The 22,104-nt window shown below is 35.0% G+C and overlaps 1 protein-coding gene across 3 annotated transcripts in view; it reads right to left on the bottom strand.

Annotated features, from left to right (window-relative positions):
- The window catches only part of AGPS (alkylglycerone phosphate synthase), a 139,843-nt gene that overhangs the window by 72,836 nt on the left and 44,903 nt on the right, over positions 1–22,104 (bottom strand). For all 3 annotated transcript variants that reach the window (XM_021075128.1, XM_003359569.5, XM_021075129.1), the window contains exons 4-10: positions 19,227–19,347; positions 19,058–19,132; positions 12,854–12,925; positions 11,014–11,093; positions 9,491–9,571; positions 2,949–3,074; positions 318–426 (exon numbers count right to left, since the gene is read on the bottom strand). In XM_021075128.1, coding sequence (XP_020930787.1) covers positions 318–426; positions 2,949–3,074; positions 9,491–9,571; positions 11,014–11,093; positions 12,854–12,925; positions 19,058–19,132; positions 19,227–19,347 — 664 coding nt within the window. The remainder of the gene's footprint in view (positions 1–317; positions 427–2,948; positions 3,075–9,490; positions 9,572–11,013; positions 11,094–12,853; positions 12,926–19,057; positions 19,133–19,226; positions 19,348–22,104) is intronic.

Genomic DNA, 22,104 nt, shown 5'->3' with positions numbered 1-22,104 from the left:
AAGCAAATCATTTAAAACCCTAACAACTACTCTTCCTAAAGTTGATTTAAAACTCTAAAAGAAAAATAACACCAAAAAGACTAAGCCATCTCTAAAACCATAAAAAAGCAAAATGCACAAGAAAGTTTAATGAGATGTTCTGATAATAAAAACTTTATGAAGTAATAAATTAAAGTAATAAAACAAAAAACACCCCATTCTTTAAATATAAAAAACATGCCTTTCTTTCAAAGATCTGATATCACAATATCACAGATTTTCACAAAACTGAATCACTAACTTGTATTTTTTCATAATAAATTTGCAGTTATATTTACCTTCAGATCCCATGATGAAGTGATGGATATCAGGGCCTGTTGACATACGAGGTCCTTGACAGCTTTTTTCTATTATACCTCTAGGTGTTACCATTTTTATATGAACCACCTGTTTAATACAATGCATGATGTAAATTCTAGATATCTGTCAGTAAATGTTGTGTGTGTACACACACCCATATAAATTTATATAAAACACTACTTTTTAAATACTGGTTTAAGGTGATCATGATTCCCATCAGAATTCTTATATCTTTTAGTAATTCTTACACTAAAAATAAATTTTATACAACTTTACAAAAGGGAAAAAAATCATTCTAAGATTGTTATTGGTCTAGGTATATTCATCATCTTAAAAACTGAAAAGCACACCTCTTTAAAAGAAAGTCTAGGATTGTTCATGTGGTAAAGAAGCAAAGCACAGAAAAAATATGCAATGATCAAATGTAATAGGTTCTTTCATTTATGTAACAATATTTATGAAGCACTATTATTCATATCAGGCACTACTCTAGATGCTTAGAATTCTAAGAAAAACTTTATTCTTCCTTATACCCACCTTCAACTTATCTATTTTGCCCACTTTAGCAGAAAAGACTGAAAAGAATGAAGTATTATTTTTGATCACATCAAAACTGGGATGAAGTAGGAGATGTGGTTACTGAGCTAAAGAGAGGAAGAGAGATATATGTGAGATATGTCTCACACCCATGAGAAAGTAAGTATATTATGGGAAGAGAGTCAATCAAAAAAAGTAAAAAAGTTCCTCATCTGACTCAGAAATGGTTAGGTAAAAACCCAACATATTTTTAAGAATGGCTTTTTAACAGATAAATAAAAATAGTCTATTGTTGAAGGAAATGAGCAGAGGACATAAATAAACCACAAATTAAAAAAATAAAAATTTCCAATAAGGACATTTTAAAAGTTCACATTCACTAACAATTAAAGGAAAAAATTTAAAACAAAAATACAAATAAAAGGTCCAATAAAATAAATTTTCTCACAGTGCTAGCAAGAATGTCAACTGGCACAAAATTTCTATAGAGCAATTTGGCTGTAAGAATCCAAAGATCTAAAAACATACTATATCCAACAATTCAAACTCTAGAAACTTAGCCAAAGAAAAATGATTAAAGAAATGTCTAAAGAAATTACTACAGGTGATATTTTTCCCTTTGTTTTCCATAATTTTGAAATAAAAATTATTTAAATATTCATTAAAAGGGAATTAATTTACTAAACCACAAATATCAATAAAAAAGAATTATATGCACTTTTAAAAAATGACGGTGCAAATATATGTTCATTTACATGTTAATGTATTAAAATAGTTTAAAGAGCAGACTAAACACAATCTGATGCTTTCTTACATTAAAAACTAGATATGCACATGTAAATAAGTACACTAAGATATATGTTTACAATTTGTGGCCCTTAAATAACCCCCAAAAGGATTAAAATAAACTACATTGGCAGTACTAAATGCAGCAGTCTGTCAAATACGCTTAACTCTGACAAAGCTTTTAATAATCCAATGGCAAAAAGATTCAATTCTGACCTCTGAAACTAAATTTACGTTATCTTAATTGCAAAAAGAAAAATGTGATTTCTAACATATCTTTGATTTACAAAAAGGGTACTGTAAACATTTTAAAGTGTTCATAATACTAACACTTAAAGTCTTAAATTGTTGTATGTTAACTATAAAGAACCAATACACTTCACCAACAATTTGCTCTTTCTATCAGTGAAGACACTGATGATAACATTGAAATGCTAGATTTAAAAAACAAAGCTAAACAGTTCTAGGAATAATGTTAGATACACAAAAGTCTCATAAGCTATTCTTTTAAAATGTTATCAAAATACTGATGATAAAGGGAACTAACATTTATGAAGTACCTACTACATACCAGGGACTCCAGTAGGAGATTTCATTTTATGACCTTTACTTCTTACAATATTTCCATGCAACAAATAACATTATTCTATTTTATACAGAAGGAAACTGAAGTTTAGAAAGGTGAACCAATTTGCATAAGCTCACCCAATTAATCACTGAATAAGCTATAACCAGAACAAACGATATGTAATTTCTAGCCAGGATGCCTATGGTTGCACTATCACATTAACTCTCAGAGCAAGGACACCAGAGCTGCTAAAACAAAATGATGTGCACATAATGCACTGCAGGTCATACTGCCACTAACTAGAGCATTTTCAATCAGGTTCTTTAATTCTACACAGAAAAAACATTTTTTAGAAAAATAAATATAAAATCTTGTGAGACAAAGAGTAGTTATGACAAGATCACCTAAATAAAAGAACTAAAATCTCGGAAGAGCTGAAGACCAAAGCCCCAGGGCTTGTATAATACTATCTATTGCTATTTATAAGTCAGATACTATGAAAACTCTACAAAGCTTAAATATCGTCATTTGAGAAGAAACACTCTTAAACATGGACAGTTGTGTCTTTTAACTATTTCTACTATACAGAGTCAACGATACTATAATCAAAAGGGGTATACTTTGGGGGGGACTCCAACTCAATTTTTAAAGGCTTTAATAACTTTTATAGTAATCTTTATAGATGAATCAATTATTATACAACTAGAAAAATATTTACCAAGTCCTCAATATTGCCATAGATATTCTTCTTCATGCCTGATGCCCGAGTAGATACCCATCCTCCCACAGTGCTGAATTCCAGGGAATCTGGTTCATGACCTGTACAATAACCACTTTCTTTAAGCTGAAAAACAAAAACGTAATATTTTACTAGTGAAAACGGCCCCATTTCAGATAGCACTCAACACATTAACTCTTTCCACATTAAAATTTCCATATGTCATTGTTATCTGGACTCATTAAAACCTATATAGAAAAAGAAATACTTTCATCACGTCTGTCCAAAATATTTTTAAACTTTTGCCCATAGGAAACATCACAAAACTGAAAAATATGGACCAAAAGACAGTTCTATTTTCCACAGATTCACTAGCCAATTCACCTAACATCCTTTTATTTTAAAGCAAACTACCCTTCCTACTTTTTTTTTCCCACAAAGAAACAACTGAAATACTTACGGAGATAAGATTATGCTTAAATAACTGCCAACTTCACCTAAACATTTTCAATAAATAAAGCACTTAATCTCTTATTCTCCCTACCCTAATATAATATGCAGCAGGCCTGCAGAAAATCTGAGCAAATTGCCTGTACTTAATTCTCTCAAGGAGTCATGTGTTTTAATGTACAGCCATCTGGCTAGGTTTCCTGCATGTAATACCATCATTTATTTGTGATGCAGATCATGCATTCCTGTACATTAAATAGTCACTTGTTTCTCATTTTTCTATATTAGCTTGGCTTTGCCATCTGCACAGCACCTGAGGTTGAATGGATGCCCTTTACTGCAACAACACCAAAGCCATTCCACTAAAATCATTTTAAAGACTCAGCCATCTCATGTCAAATGGTACAGACACCACCATCTGCATACCCACTGTCTACTGCATTCAAGCCCATCAATCTGTGTTGACCATTTTGATAGTCATCCAGTTAAGCAATTGCTTCCATTTTTAAGTAAGCCATGCAGAGATGTAGAATATGTCATCTATGTTTGCATCCATGTATTTAAGTATGGTATGAAAGCTGTAATCCAAGATTTGAGAGTCTATTAGATTAAACATAATTTGTTAACTTTTATTTATCTAATTTTGTTGCTAGGAAAACAGGACTGTAAAAGACATCAATTAATACATAATAGAATTTTTCACTAAATAGTCAATTCATTTAATTTTAAGAGGTTAATAACCACTCACAAATAAGTAGCTTAAACACATGATCAAAGTTAAAATGAAGATCAGACTTGTATTTCTATTCTAATTCCCAAACAATCTATTTTCATATTATTTACTCTTAAACGATTACTGCTATTCAATTTCTCTGAAAGTAGAAGAAAAAGAAAAGATAATCATGAGCATTTAGATGTGCCAGACACTGAACAGGGAGTTTTCACATACTCTTCCTGACAAAATCTTCACATTACCAACACCAAAACAAATCATCAGATACACATTTAAACTACTTCTAAAAGTATATCCAAATATTAGACACATTATTAATTTGCTTCTTGTGTCTGGTAGGCAACTTCATTACATTCTCATACTATAAATAGCTACTGTGAGCCAGGAATTACGTAAAGCAATGAAAATAAAGATAACAACAACAACAACAAAAACCCCAGATAGTCTTTATGATCAGGGAGCTCTATCTAGCATATCAGTTCAAATCTACCTCTCTGTTACAATCTAAGTTCCTACTAAGTGGGAGGTAACTATAATGGTTAAGAACATGTGTTTGAAACATGCATTTACCCTTGTTAGAAAATCTGCCTACTACTGTATGCTAATTTAATAAAAATTTTTGGCATACAGTAATAAATGGTATCTATAACCATATAATTCAGCCACTTCTTTTAAAAGTCCATGTCTCTGCTAATACCATTAGTTGCTAAGAAAATCTACTGAAGAAGGGTCTTCTGATTTTATTTAAAAAAATACCAAATATTTTTTTAATAAAATAAAATAAATAAATAAATTAAATAAATAAATAAAATAAAATAATCTATCTCTACACCATAAAGCTCTATGAGAAAAGGAACTTTATCTTCCTCACTTCTGTATCACTTTTCAATATTAAAACAAACATTAAAATAAATATTTAAATATTCAAATAAATGTTTCAATATTAAAACTGACTACTATATGCTAAGCTTCAGATACAACATTAAAAAAGCAAATCCTAAATTGTAGAGTTTGTATTATACAGAGGAGGAAAGAAAATTAACAAGAAAGGTAGATATGTTATAGAATAATTAAAAGTATTAACAACAAAAAAAAAAGGCAGACATGTCCACCTCTACCCAAGCTGAAGTAAAAGGGACAAGATTTACCCTCCCCCCTGAAAAGAACGAAAGACAGAAAAATATACGAAACACAGATTTTCAAACACTGGGCATCAGGTAACAAAGGGTAATGGCCTATAAGAATGCAAAAAAAGAAGGTAAACACTATAACTGCCTCTAGATTATAGCTCCAGGCTGCAGAGCAGGAAAGGAGAATCCAGATGGAACTCAGCAAACACTGTTGAGCTGAGGAGACTAAGATTAAAGTTGTGGAAAACCAAGGCACCTAGATTTCACAAGAGGAAGTACCAAAGAAAAGGGAACAGCACAGAGAGAGAATCTCAGAGACTGGCAGAGAGTCTCTCAAGTGGTCAGCACTGCTCAGGACCAGAGGAAAAAAATAACTTGAAAGGATCAGAGAATAGTACCAACAACAGTACCCGTTGCCACCACCCTGAGTGGTAAAACTCAGACTTCACAGAGAATGAGGTGGAATTCCCAGGAAGGACATCCTCAGTAATGGGAAATGATTAACCTCAGACTCACCACTGCTTTGAACCCACCTAAAAGATCACAAGGGAACTAAGGGATCAAACTGTTTCTAAATAATTACTGCCCAGAAAAAAGTTCAAGAATGTTAGTGAATTGAAAAACAGCAAGGGAGTTCCCGCTGTGACACAGAGGAAACAAAACTGACTAGTATCATGAGGATGTGGGATTGATCCCTGGCCTCACTCAGTGAGTTGCAGATCCGGCATTGCTGTGAGCTGTGGTATAGGTTGCAAATGCAGCTCGGATCCTGCGTTGCTGTGGCTGTGGTATAGAATGGCAGCTGTAGCCTGGAATCTTCCATATGCCACAGGTGCAGCCCTAAAAACCATAAAAAGAAAAAAAGAAAAACAGCCAAGACCCAACAAGATAATATTCACAATGGCTGGCATCTAATAAAAAATTACCAAGCATACAAAGAGGCAGGAAAATTATGGGTTTGTAATGAGGAAGATAATCATTACGAGGTGAATGATCAAAACCAACCCAGAATAAACACAGATGTTAGAATTAGCCGACAAGGATATTAAAACAGTTACTATAACTGTATTCCATATGCTCAAAAAGTTAAGCAGAGACACTGAAGATAAAGACCCAAATTAAACATCTATAAAAATGAAAAATACAGTATCTAAGATAAAAATACAATTGATGTGACTAAGAACAGAATATACATAGCAAATAAAAGACTACTAAACATCAAGACATAGCAAAAGAAACTAAAAGAAAAAATTGAAAAGTGCAGCAGTAGAACTTTAAGCAGCCTAAAATGTGGGTAAACAGTATCCCTAAAGCTGGGGGTTCCTGGTTGTGCAGGGGAAAGTGAAATTAAATTTTTTAAATGTTGAGTTTGAAATGTCTTAAGATATATAAGTGGAGACATCTACTAGGCAAGTGGATATGCAAGTCTAGAGTTCAAGAAGTCTGAGGTGATATAAATTTAGGAGTCTTTGGCATACAGAAGGACTGTTTAAAGTTAGCTGTGCTTGAATGAAGTAGATAGTACTCAAGAAAAATCAGCAGAATGAATAAAAGTTCTAAGTACTTTACATTATTAATTTATTTCATCCTAACAAAAAGTAGGAGTTATTATCTCCATTTTATAGATGAAGAAACTGAGGCACAGAGAAATGCATCCCTAGGGGAGAAAATCAAAAGTCACATATCTCCAGACTACTAGCTAATAAATAAAGCAGCCAAAGATTTAATAAACCTAGAAACAAATTCTCAAAATCTGTAACTGACATTTAGTGACCTCCCTTAAATTTCATATTAAAATCAATGTAATCTACAAGTTAAAAAGATGAAAACCTCTGCCACTCAACTACTATATTTGTGTAATTTTAAAACTTCTAGAATGAAAAAGCAGAAAGTTTTATGTTGATTTGCTCAGCTGAAGAAGAAACTGAAGGATACACAAGTATAATGAGGAAGAACTTGCTCTGAATCAGAACAGCTGCAGAAATTATATTATGGTCTACTAGAGGCAAAAAGAAATGTTCTATACTGGCATTTAGGGAAAAGAGCTAGTAGGTAAAATATCAGAAGTTCCTAGTCAAGGAAAATGTCATTTAAATTTCAAGGAAATATGTTTCTTGAATTTTAATTTTAACCTTTAAAAAAAAAAACTTGGAAAGGTTAAAATACTACATCAAATGCTATAATAAAGGATATAAAATTACAGACATGAAAGGCTATCCTTTGTAATATATTAAAAAAATTGCTGTGTTGATAATGCCTCTCAGCCTAATAGGAGACTGATACAGGCTTTTTTACAGAGTGTTTTTTTGGGGTGGAGGGGAAAGGTGTGCTCTAAGCATGCAGAAGTAGTTCGCAGGCCCCAGGGATCAAACCCAAACCACAGCAGTAACCTCAGCCACAGCAGTGATAATGCCAGATCCTTAACCCACTGAGCCACTAGGGACCCCCAAAGATTTTGTCATTAAATACTATTATTCTGCCCACTTAAGTTCTGTAATAATTAAGAAATCTAATTATCTTGAATTACACAAAACCTTGACTTACTGAAGATCTTGAACACTGCCTCAATGAACATGTTAAATTTTATTCTGGTTCTCTTATCTTAGTGTATTAAATCAAAAATAAAAGTTTTAATTAATAATTTTTTCCAAAGCCTTTCATCCAGAATTGGTCACTGGCATACCAACTTCAACTCTTTACCATCAAATAAGGAAAAAGATAATGAAGAGACAATCAACAAACATGTAACACCTCTATGTTTGGTTAAAGGGTAGAGAAGGAGAGGTCTATTTGGTTTCTAACCCAAACTGAACCAAGTGGTCAGTTCACCAAAGCAAACTGGGCTTTCTAATTTTTGTTTACAAAAGCTGAGTTACCATCATCGTGACCATATTTGAGAGGGCTGATGGAACCAATACATTTTAATAGTTACCTGCTTAGAATCCATGAAGAGAAAGTTTCCTAAATTTGATTAGGATCCCAAAAAAGTGCTATAAGGACTTCAAAGAGTTTCACTTATTCAGGATTTGAGTTTTCAATAAAATTATGCATTGAAAACTTCAATGAATAGCAAATACCAATGTCTACCCAAATGATCAAATTTATCAACTTCTGAGAATTCTATGCCCACTTTATTCTGTTTTATTTCAGGTTATTATCAGCTCTCGCCCAAATTACTGCCACAGTTACCTAATTCATCTTCACGTGCCCATCCACCCTCCAGACTGTAGCTAATGAGAACTATTTAAATAAGTACCAGGATGAAGTTCAAACTTTTAGGGCTTAATGATCTGATCTCTATGTTTTTCCCAGCTTCATAACTTTTACCACTACTATACATACACTGACCCAAAATACAAACACCGAAAATATGTGTTCTCCCATATGCACAGACTAGATCTCAGCCATACTCAGCTATTGGCAGATCCCCCAAAGCAACAGCTGCCATAAAGCTTCTGCACAGGTTGCTTTCCCTGACTGACTTGTTCTCCCCACCCCAGTTTCCTTTTCACTTGTCACTTATACTGAAATTTCATTTTAAATGCCAAGTTCTCTGTGTATTTTCTTTGCTCAACTCCTTCTCTTTGAGCCCCATTTGACGAGCCATAATACCCCACATTTAGCCTTCATCTAGCAATTCCCACTCTGAATCATACTATTTACCTAACTTTCTGTCATAAGGTAACATAAGCTTTCCATGTTGTCTTATTCGCTACTGTATTCACAGCATCTAGCTCAATGCCTGACCCACAAAAGAAACTGAACAAACTTAGTGAGTGTGTTTATTGTGAAAGATAATTTTATTCACAAAGGGGACAAGCACCAGTATTGAAAACCTTAATTAGAGAGTCACTTTGCTGTACAGAGGAAATTGGCACATTGTAAATCAACTATATTTAAACAAAAAAAGATTTTTTTTGGAGATCCCACTGTGGCTCAGTGGTAATGAACCCAACTGGTCTCCATGAGGACTCGGGTTCAATCCCTAGCCTTGCTCAGTAGGTTAAGGATCCGGTGTTAATGTGAGCTGAGGTGCAGGTTGCAGATGCAGCTCAGATCCTGCGTTGCTGTGGCTGTGGCATAGGCTGGCAGCTATAGCTCCCATTTGACCCCTAGCCTGGGCACTTCCATATGCTGCGGGTGCAGCCCTCAAAAGACTTAAAAAAAAAAAAAAAAAAAAAAAAAAGATTTTTCAAGTGAAAAGAGAAAATAAAAAAGAAATAATATACCTGTCTTTCCAACTCTTGTCCTGTTATGCCAGCCTCTACATGAACTGTCAGATTATTCTCATCAATCCAGAGAATTCGATTCTGTTGCAAAAGAAGAAGGTCTCATTTTCACAAACATACATTTTCTCAGGAAATATAACTTCTTAACTCAAAGGCAGCAAGTGACAAGACAGAAATTAAGCAAGTAGGGTTACTCACAGTAGAAAGCTTCACTTATCCCTGACTATATAACATGACAGACATAGTAACTTAGGCAGTATCTTACACAGGAGCTTGTTTAAAACATAAGACATTCAGAAAGGGAGGAAGGGGGTTACAAATAAAATGACACTTATAAAAAAAACCACCAAAAGCTTACATGGGCCTTGGCTGAATCCCCATTCGAACAATGAATCATAAAATAAAGATAATTTTTAGACAACTGGAAAATGAATGTGGACTAGATATTAAACAATTTAAGGAATTACTTTTAATTTTGCAAAAGTGATAATTATATATCCTTTTTCAAAGAAACACAGAGAAATATTTGGTGTAAAGTAGCATGCTATCAGGATTTGCTTTAAAAACAGTAAATGAAAGGAGTTCCCTTGTGGCACAGCAGCTTAAGGATCTTGTGTTTGTCGCTGCAGTGGCACCAGTTGCTGCTGTGGCAAAGGTTCCATCCCTGGCCTGGGAACTTCCACAGGCCATGGGCATGGCTCCCCCCCCCAAAAAAAAAAATTTAAAACAGTAAAGGAAAAAAGAAAGATAAACCAATATGACAAAATGTTAATAATTACCAAAACTTTAACATGGCACAATGGCCAATTCTTAGACTACAATGAGCCAAAAATTCAAAAAATAATCCTAAAACTTGTTAGCTCCTTTATTCAAGTTAATCATAAAATTAACTAGCTCCTATTTTCCAAAAGCAAAAATGCAATTGCATTGGTGAAAAGCTGGGGCACACGTTTTCTTCAAGTCAACATTAACTGATATTATTTGTTTTGAAGACATATTATCTAAAGACAAAGGTAAAATATAATTATGAAAAAATTTTTAAACAAAATGAATACCTTTTAAAAATAACTAAGACTGAGCCATAAAGAAAAATTTTAAAACCAAACAATATCTTTAAATACATCTTAAATTGGAGTTCCCGTCGTGGCGCAGTGGTTAACGAATCCGACTAGGAACCGTGAGGTTGCAGGTTCGGTCCCTGCCCTTGCTCAGTGGGTTAAGGATCCGGCGTTGCCGTGAGCTGTGGTGTAGGTTGCAGACACGGCTCGGATCCCGTGTTGCTGTGGCTCTGGCATAGGCCGGTGGCTACAGCTCCGATTCAACCCCTAGCCTGGGAACCTCCATATGCTGCGAGAGCGGCCCAAAGAAAGCAAAAAGACAAAAAAAAAAAAAAAAAAAAAAAAATAATTATGAAAAAATTTTTAAACAAAATGAATACCTTTTAAAAATAACTAAGACTGAGCCATAAAGAAAAATTTTAAAACCAAACAATATCTTTAAATACATCTTAAATTATCATATACCATTTGTGAGGTGTCCAAAGAAATAATTGTTCTTGTCTCATCTGCAGGACACATCAGGCCATATGAAACACTTGTTCCTCCTGCCAAAATAGGAAACAATAAATATGTTTCAATATTTTATTTTCAGCTACATTTCTAGGGCAAATCCCTATTACAAAGTATATAGATAGGCCCGCTAGGAAATAATACCTATTTCTACTTTGCAAAATGCAATTTGCAAATGCTAACACACTAAAAGCAAACTCACCTCTATTTTACGGTGCGTGCCAAAATGAAGAAATACTATGGAGCTGAAAGCAATGGAAAATGGCTCCATCCCCTGGGCACACTCAAGTGAAGCCCCTAGCAATTTGTGGAACTCCAAAAACATGATTAGAAAAGTTCTAAGCTAGTAATTACTGTGGAGAGATAGCTTAAAAGAAAAAATACCCATCCTATACAACTAGAAACACCATTACCTCCTTTCTACCATATTTATGAGATTCATTTATCATTTAAAATATTATCTTATACTTCCACATAAAAAGGCTTTAATAAATTAGAATACAAACAAGTTTAAACTGCCCAGGTTATATGATATTCAAAAACAAATTCATATGTTCTTTGGTGAAAAAGTAATTTTAATACAGAGTAATACATAGAAGAATAATGTACTCCGGTTTTCCTTTAAGATCTGTTGTCAAAAGAAAAATGCTTTCTTAATACCAATATACAACAATATAGTGCTCTCAGTTCTTAACCAGATCTGTATAATTTTACATAGCAGAACAAATTCTTAATCGGTACTTCCACAAGATTCAAATTAATTTTACAAGGTGAGACAGTGTTAAGACCATGCCTGTGTTTAGTAATCACTATTTGTTTGTCAAAGTCATTTGAAATCATAAAACTATTTCATTAAAGGTGGCACTGTAAAGTCTTTTTTTTTTTTTTTTTCAATGAATTAAACAAAGTATCTGCTGAAGACAGTATCTGGAACTTCTGATTTGAAGGGGTCTCATTTCCATTCCATCAATGCCAATTTAGTCAGTTAAGGCAATTTCCCTTGACTTGTATTAAGTTGTTAAGAGAATGTGGCTGATGAGTAATCAAGAGAGATTACATTTGTCTTAAAATGTAAAATAATGTTAGTTTTCAGTATTAAAAGGTGTTATTGATTTGGCCATCACTGTCCTCATTGATCTTTTTTTTTTAATTTGTCTTTTTGTCTTTTTTTTTAGGGCTGCACCCAAGGCACATGGAAGTTCCCAAGCTAGGGGTTGATTCGGAGCTATAGCTGCCAGCCTACTCCACAGTCACAGCAATGCCAGATCTGAGCCATGTCCACGACCTACACCACAGCTCACGGCAATGGATCCTTAACCCTCTGAGCAGGGCCAGGGATCGAACCTGCAATTTCATGTTTCCTAGTTGGATTTGTTTCCACTGCACCATGATGGGAACTCCCTCATTGATCTTTTATGCTGCACAGCACTCTTTCTCAAAGACTTATGTTGGGTATAGTTAGCCTTTGAAAAATAATATTCTCTCCATTAAGATAAAGGTTAGAAAGTAATGGCTACAGCAGGAACATTTTCTTATTTAGGCATTAAGTCAGCTTCAAATAGGATTTATGTGGAAAAGAAGCCATGAACTAAGGGTAAATCAAGTTTCAAGACAGTTCAGGTAGATCTACTCAGAACAGAAACCAACAGCATAAACCAATTTCTCCTAATAATCGTATCATAAAAATGTTTTTAATGGCACAAAAAAAAATTTTTTTGGATGGCCCAAATATTTAAAGTACAAATACTTAGAACAAATTTAAATCATATTAAGATTTAAAAGGCATAATACCTACCACCAATTGGTATAATACAAAGGTTATATTTGCATGCTAGATTCACAATCTTAACTACATCATCATGACATGCTGTTGAAAAAAAAAGGGAAAATAAATTAATCACAGAGACACTGAAAAAATCTGGATTACATTTAATACAAGGGTCTATAAAGTTCTTTAGTTGTCTAAATTTTTCCTTCATTTACTCACTAACAGGTAGCTATATTAAAACAAATTATTATTTTAATTTTTCATTTAAAAATAATTTCATACTTACCCAAAAAAGTAGCAAAAAGGGTACAAAGAATTTCTTTCACCCAGTAGCTGCAAATATTAACATCTTCCATAACTACAATTCAACTATCAAAGGCAAGAAATTGACACTGGTACAATACTATTAACTAATCAACAGACAATTCAATAATTTGCCAACTGTTCCACTAATGTCCTTTCTTCTGGATTAGGATTACATATTGCATTTTAGCTGTCATGTCTCCTTAGTCTTCTTTACCCTGAAATAGTTCTTCAGTCTCTCTTTGACCTTGACACTTTTGAAGAGCACTGGTTAGTTATTTAATAGAATGTCCCTCAATTGGGTTCGCTTATTCCCTTATGATTAAAGTTATATATTTTGACAGGAATTCCACAAAAGTGATGTGCCTTTCTCATCATATTATATCTGGAGCCCATGATGTAGACAAGTCTTATTTCTGGTAATGCTGGTTTTCATCATTTAGTTATACTCCCTCAGTATTCACAGGGAATTAGTGCCAGGATCCCCCCTCTACACACACACACACACACACACACACACACACACACACACACACACACACACACACCCCCACCCAAAATCTGGGAAGTTCAGGTCCCTTAAAGAAAATGGCATAGTATTTGAACATAACCTATGCACATGCTTCAGTATACTTTAAATCATCTGGAGATTACTTATAATATCTTATACAATATAAATGATATGTAAATTGGTATAAATAAAATGCAAATGCTACATAAATAGCTGTCAACATGTGGCCTTTCTGGAATTTCACCCCCACCCCAAATACTTTTGAAGGATGGATGCAGAACCTTTTGATACAAAGGATCAACTGTTAGGTTTCTCCATTTAAGAACTCCATAATTAATCAGTATCAGAGTTCCCATCTTGGCTCAGTGGTAACTAACATGACTAGTATCCATAAGGACGGGGGTTTGATCCCTGGCTTCATTCAGTGGGGTACAGATCCGGCGTTACCATGAGCTGTGGTGTTAGATAGCAGACACAGTTCAGATCCTGCATTGCTATGGCTGTGGTAAAGGCTGGCAGCTGCAGCTCTGATTAGACTCCTAGCCTGGGAACTTCCATATGCCAAGGGTGCAGCCCTAAAATGACCAAAAAAAAAAAAAGAAAAAAAATTAATAAATATCTTATGGGGAGATACTTAGACTACATAAATGTTTCTCATACTTTCACCCACTAATTTTTGTACTCATTGATGATTCTTTATTGTTTTTTAGACAAAATATTAGATATTATACATGATATAATACATAGGAATTCCTTTCTATTATACACAACTAAAAGGTATTTTTCAGTGTAAAAGTTACATACATAAGAAAAACCTGGAAGCAGAATATTTTAAATACCAAGCAAGAGCTGTTAAGACTCAATTTGACTATGAATAAGGAATTAAGTACAGGAACAACATGGCAAAGAGAGTATTTTAAAAAGATTAATATCCTGATAGATTATGGAATAGCACGGAGGAAAAAGGGATTCAAAGCAAGAAAACCATGCAAAAATTGAGTAGAACTTGCTTGGGACCTGAAAAGGACATAATGATGCAAAAGAAAATATACAAATTAACATCCATTTATGAAAGTAAAAATACTGTTCTATAAAAGTTGTAGTTATCATTTCTCACATTTTCTTAAAGTTAGGAATACATTTCATTTGCATCCTTCCAAATTTAATAAAAGTCCATTTTCAAGCTTTCAGATTAAGCAAAAAAGCTTACTACTTGTGGTAAAAATTTTTAATGGAAAACCAGTTCACTAACAATTAATAAAACACCCATAGATGTCTGTTAAAAACCTTTAACAAGGCAAAACTACTTCTATGATTGTCACTGAATCAAAAGCTTTCCTTGACCATGTTATCTGACACAGCACTTCCTCATCCCACAGACCACTATATTTATTCTCTATCTTTTTACTGTGCCCTATTTTTCTTTATAACATTTATCACCACACAACACATTAAATATTTATGTGTGTATGGTTCTGTCTCCTCCCCACCCCAACTTAATTGTACAGCACCTGAGAATAGAGATTTTTGTTTTATTACTGCTCATCTTCAATGCTTGCTTTGATATTTAAAAGACTACTTAAAAAATGCATAAATACTAAATTTAATAAGTAAAATATTGCTTAAAGGAGATTTTATTTTTATAAGTATACTTACCACAAACCTACAATGTGTAAGTAACTAACTACCTGTCTCAACTAAGTGAAAAGCAGAAGTAGCCACAATGTGTAAGGGTCACAATGATGACAAACCCTGGTTTAAGGATAACTCCAAATCAGGGAAGTTACATATATTACAACTTCTTACTCTTAGGCAAGCCTTAGACATCCTATTAAAGGCAACATGTAGAATTCAGATTCAGATTTCAGACAGACTTAAAGACAGCCACAACAATAGATTTCCTAGGTATGTATGTACATATGGGGTGTAGATATTCAAACTGCAAGATGAGAAAGTCACCTCCACTCAATGGAACACCATATTATCTCAAAACTTGCTCTCATGCAAAGAAAAACTAAACTTTCTTACCAATAGGAAATTTACATTAAACTTACATAAAGGACTCACTAAACTGACAACCTACTGGGAAACAAACTATTTCCAAGAAATCTCTTATACTAGAAAACTCGACAATAAAATTACAAACTATTCAGGCACTAATACACTTCATGTAGATTCCTCATGTAGGGAACAAGATGGCAAAGGGAAGATTTTAGAAAAATTAATAACCTCTTAAGAGCATACAGGAGTGGGGCAGGGGGTAGTTCCCTGATGGTCTAGTGGTTAGGACTTGGCACTTTCATCTCTGCAGCCTGGGTTTAATTCCTGGTCCGAGAACTAAGATCCCACATCAAGCCACTGCATGCTGCAGCCAAAAAAATTTTTTTAACAAAGAGTGTATAGGAGGCATGGAAGGCAAAAAATCTGAGACATGAGAATGTTTAAGGCTATTGCAAAAATCCAAATATGCACTGATAAGGGCCTGAATTGGAAACTGAGATAAAGAAAAAAAAATAAAATAAAAGGCTGAGATTGTAAGGGAACTAAGCAAACAGGAAGGATGTGACAGAGCAAATAAACTTTTGGGCAATAACTTTTTTTTTTTTTTTTTTTTTTTTTTTGTCTTTTGTTGTTGTTGTTGCTATTTCTTGGGCTGCTCCCACGGCATATGGAGGTTTCCAGGCTAGGGGTGGAAATCGGAGCTGTAGCCACTGGCCTACGCCAGAGCCACAGCAACGCGGGATCCGAGCCGCGTCTGCGACCTACACCACAGCTCACGGCAACGCCGGATCCGGATCGTTAACCCACTGAGCAAGGGCAGGGACTGAACCCGCAACCTCATGGTTCCTAGTCGGATTCGTTAACCGCTGCGCCACGACGGGAACTCCGGCAATAACTTTTTGTTTTTTTGGCCATGCCCACAGCACACAGAAGTTCCTAGGCCAATCGAACCTGAGTTACAGCAGTGACAATGTCAAATCCTTAACCACTAGGCAACCAAGAAACTCCAATAACTAATTCTTTAGGTTTCCTAAAACTGGGTTTAAAAATAATTTTTGGACTTCTTAAATAGAAATCTGTCTTGTTTTAAGATACATATTTCTATTATGGTACTTTCTCAGTATTTTAATATTCAGACACACAAAGAAAATACCTAGAATGAACATCTACTCAGGATATATCAAAGGACAGTCTACAAGGTTTCTTATGGGAAATGAAAATTGATAAATTTTTCCTTCATTTAGTTAAGTAAAAAATGGAATGAACCTTCCTCAAATCTTTGTAAAGAAGTAGCCTAAAGCTACTAAAAAACAGACAGGCAAAAAAGCCAGCACCCCGATGGAGAGCGAAGTGCTAGAGAACCTGTCAGTGCTGGCTAAGGGCAAGGAGAGCCCCATCGCAAGGGCTGCCGCAGCTTCCCCCGGAAAAGCAGTGGAATATGGGCTTATCAAATCCAGCCAGGATGGAGAGTGAGGACCTGTCTCATGCACACACACAAGGAGGACAGATATGGCTTTGGTTTGTGGGGGCTGGGATGTGGAACATTCTCATCTCTTCTCCCCAGCTGATCTTTGCTGTCCTCTGTTGAGTCAGGGACCATGTTCAGAGCCCTGCTCTGCCTCTAGTCTCATGCAGCCGGGCTCTTTTCCTGTACTGCTGTAGAGAGCTGGGCATGGGAAAGGTACATCCTAACTCAGCCTGTGGGTTTCTGCCACTGGAAAGGACACAGCAAGCAGCCTCACCAACTCTGAGCATCACTAGAGCCTGCTAGCAGGACCAGCCCTGATTCTCAAATAAAATGTGCGGAACTCTCTCTCACATGCGCACAAGCGCGCGCGCACACACACACACACACACACACACAACAGACAGGCAAAACAAAAGTATTCTTTTACTGAGGATATCTTTTTCATTTTTTCAGGAATGGCTAAGTTTCCATATAAACTAACACAGACAAGAGACTTGTTTCATAATTATTCCTATTACACAGAAGAATATACATCACAAGTACTAGGAAAGTTATTTCTTCTCAGCTACAAATGCTCCTGGATTTTCTTCCTATGTATGTCACCCTTCCTCCTATCCTCAAATTATGATTTTTTTTTCTTATAGCCGCACCTGCAGCATATGGAAGTTCCCAGCTAGGGATGGAATCAGAGATGCAGCTGCAGGCCTACAAGGCAGCCACAGTAACACCTGATCCGATTTACACCTGTGAACCTAGCTCCAGCTTGTGGCAACACCAGATCCTTAACCCAAAGAGCAAGGCCAGGGATCAGACCCGCATCCTCAAAGACACTATGTCTGGTGGTTAACCCACTGAGACACAAAGGGAACTTCCCTATCCTAAAATTAAAGTTGGATTTTTCCCCAAGATACTCCCTGCAAAGGAAAAGAATTACATCTAAGAAAATGAGAGTCCATGAATGAGGCTATTTTTTGAAAAATGAAATATTATATACATTCCTCTCATGGAGTCTGAAGAAGAAAAAGTATCAGAAGATCAACAGAACTTTTAAAGAAGGTAATTATGAACAGTAGAAACAATATATACCTATTCTGCTTTAAATTTTCTGCTATAAGAGAAGGATATAAAAACCATACATATAAATATAGTGCCTAATCATCAGCAGGAGTGAAATAACAGAAAACTCATCCATCCTCTATCTCAAGCCAAATCCCTAAGTGAAATTAATTTCTCAAAATTTAATTATATCAAAGACAGTATATATATTAATCTTGTTTCATCATTTGAATACCATGTTTTTAGTCCACAAATTGCTATCAACAAATTACTATTACTAGTTTGTAGTAAACAATTATGTTAAGTTTCTATACATGTGAATATATTGCTGATTGATAATTCATTGTTTCCAAATTAAGCTTCCAAATTAACCAAAAATACATTTTCTACTGACCTCCCAATATGATATTTACATTTTTTTTTTTGGCTCTTTTAGGGCCACACCTGTGGCATACAGAGGTTCCCAGGCTAGGGGTCCAACCGGAGCTACAGCTGCTGGCCTATGCCATAGCAACACAGGATCCACGCCTCGTCTGTGACGCAGACCACAGTTCACAGCAAAGCCAGGTCCTTAACCCACTGAGAAAGGCCAGGGATCGAAACGGAAACCGCAACCTCATGGTTCCTAGTCAGATTCAGCTGTGCCACAATGGGAACTCCTGATATTTACATTTTAAATGAAGATTTACTTCACCACCAACAAAATTAATCACTAAAACCAATCATTCAGGATAATCAGATCAAGAATTATATGACTATAGTAACTTCTAAAAATATAGCTATCTATATTTTTGACAGTTCATATGTTAAAAAATACATATTTGCAATACTGAATTTACTTAAGATTTAACAATACTAAGTTAATTATACAAAGAACAAAAAAAGAACTTACTTGGCCATAAAACTATATCAGGAATTCGCTGAAATGTCCCTTCCCTGAGCAAAAATATCTCATGAAGACAATGACCTGTTTTGTGGTTTAAAAAAGAAAATGCAAAAACATCTTAAATTATAGGAAATTTTAAAATTAAAAGTCAATAGCACTTAATAAAATTGCTTACCATGAGCTCTAAATACTCGATCATCTGCTTCTCGTGAATATGAAATATTAGTTTCCTTAAGGTCATGAAGAAAATCTTCATTTACAATAGAAGGAGGTGTATCACTAGGATTTAAGGATGCCTAGAAAATAAAATTCATTTCTTTGACTTATTTCTAGAAAATAAATTTTGAATACTTAGGTCTATAAAAGGTAAATTGTTTTACATCCAAACTAAGTTAGAAGCATATGGAAATCAACTTTGTTTTTTTTTTGGTTTTTTTTTTGGTTTTTTTGTCTTTTTGCTATTTCTTTGGGCCGCTCCCATGGCATATGGAGGTTCCCAGGCTAGGGGTGGAATCGGAGCTGCAGCCACCGGTCTGTGCCAGAGCCACAGCAACGTGGGATCCGAGCCGCGTCTGCAACCTACACCACAGCTCACAGCAACGCCAGATCGTTAACCCACTGAGCAAGGGCAGGGACCGAACCCGCAACCTCATGGTTCCTAGTCGGATTCGTTAACCACTGCACCACGATGGAAACTCCTGGAAATCAACTTTGTAACAGTAACAAATTATAAACGGTCTGGCTAATCACATCTCATAACATAGGTTATAAAAGGTGTATGTTTTCTCCTTTGCTTCTATGACCCATCTTTTCATTATTTCTAAAGAACAACAAAGACAGCAAAGTCTCAAATCTTCAATTTTAGACTAGGGACACTGAAGGAAAGACATTTAAGTTTTATGTTATTACACTGTAACCTGTAGATAAAATTTATCATTTCCTTTCATCATTTTAAAGTAATCATTAAAAAGCCTCCCAATAAGTAATAAACCCATTTTCTGCTTTAAAAGTCACAACAAAATTATAAATTTGATACTTAATTTTAACTAACAGGTATCTTGAAAAGTAAACCTTCAACTCTAAGGCTTTGTAATGTTGGGCAAGTTATCCAACTTCTGTGAGCCTTGGCTTCTTCATCTGTTAAATGAGATTATCACCATCAAATTTACATAACTACCGTAAGCAAAGACAGTTAAATGTGATAATCTTTGTGAAAAGCACATCACCATGTTCAGCATATAAGAAGAGGTCTATAAATGGCTAACTAAATCGAATACATCCTATGGGGGAAAAAAGGCTATGATACAGTATTTGGAAAAAAGAAAATACAAGTAATTGTAAAAAATATATATTTCCATAGTCTTTAAGTATCTCATTAATATTCTGTATTTAATATTCAATCATAAATAAATACTCCTCTTTTTTGTCCGCATCTGTGGCACAAAGAAGTTCCTGGGCCAGGGACTAAACCTGTGCCACAGCAGCATCCAGAGCCACAGCGGTGACAACACTGGATCCTTAAACCACTGCACCACAAGGGAACTCTAATAAATACCTCTTGAGTGTGTGCTATAGGGCTCTGGTGATACAGCAGGAAAAAAAATTTTCTCATAGAATTAACCCTATAGCAGAATGAAATGATCAAATGAACCCTAACAAAACATACAGATTAACTTAACAAACCAGTAAATTATTGAAAATTGAAAGGGCTCAAAACAGAAAAAAAGAAATGCTTGTGAAACTTCTGAATATAGTATGTAGATTGCATCAATGTCAAAAAAAGTAAGCACAGGAGTTCCGGTTGTGGCGCAGTGGTTAACAAATCTGACTAGGAACCATGAGGTTGCGGGTTCGATCCCTGGCCTTGCTCAGTGGGTTAAGAATCCGGGGTCCCATGAGCTGTGGTGTAGGTCACAGATGCAGCTCGATCCCACGTTGCTGTGGCTGTGGTGTAGGCTGTTGGCTACAGCTCCGATTCCACCCCTAGCCTGGGAACCTCCATATGCCATGGGAGTGGCCCAAGAAATGGCAAAAAGACCAAAAAAAAAAAAAAAAAAAAAAAAAAAAAAAGCAAGCACAAACAGTCAAAACAGAAAGTACTATGGAACTATAAGAAGTATTTAAAGAAAAGTTTAAAGAATCTGGTTTGGGAGACATGGGAATTAGTTGTTTAGCCTAATTTAATGCCAGAATAAAATGTAACTGTGGATTTATAAATAAACCAAACAAGGACTTACCAACTACCTACAGTACTTAATAATGCATTGGATATAATGGAGAATGGTGTGAGACACAGCCCTTGCACTTATGGAAGTTATAATCAGAGGAACATGCAAAATACCATGCCATAGCAAATAATAATAAAAATCATAGTTATATAAGGAAATGCTAACTATTTCACTAGTTTAATATGTACACAGTTTAAAGTTTTCTAACCCCTTTCAGAAAAGTGATACTATGCAAGCAAACTAAAACCCTCTATCACTCATATCTTAATCAAATTTTTACTTTATTCACTCTTCAAGTATTCTAAGTATTTTTATATTAAATGTAACATTACATTTTTAATTATTCTATATTAATCTTAGATTACTGATAGTCCATTACATAACCTAAAGAGTAGCAACTTAACATTTTTATAACAAAGCGCTATCACAGAATTCATTTGAATTTCGTTGCTACCTGTGACATGTTATTTTATATATCTAAAATATATACATATTTTTGTTCTTACATGTATGTATATATATGTATGTATATATGTATGTGTATATATATATATGTATGTATATAAAACAGTTAATGCTTCTATTTCTCCAATTAGGATAACTGAGGCTCAAAGAGCATTAGAAATTTGCCAAGGAGTTCCAGTCGTGGCTCAGTAGTTAACTAGTCTGACTAGGAACCATGAGGTTGCAGGTTCAATCCCTGGCCTCGCTCAGTGGGTTAAGGATCCAGCATTGCCATGAGCTGTGGTGTAGGTCGCAGGTACAGCTCGGATCTGGCCTTGCTGTGGCTGTGGTGTAGGCCAGCAGCTGTAGCTTCAGTTAGAC

This window comes from Sus scrofa, chromosome 15 (assembly GCF_000003025.6).
Source record: "Sus scrofa isolate TJ Tabasco breed Duroc chromosome 15, Sscrofa11.1, whole genome shotgun sequence".
NCBI classification, from domain to species: domain Eukaryota; kingdom Metazoa; phylum Chordata; class Mammalia; order Artiodactyla; family Suidae; genus Sus; species Sus scrofa.
The sequence above is the reverse complement of the archived record's forward strand: the minus strand, read 5'-3'. Positions and strand labels throughout refer to the sequence as shown.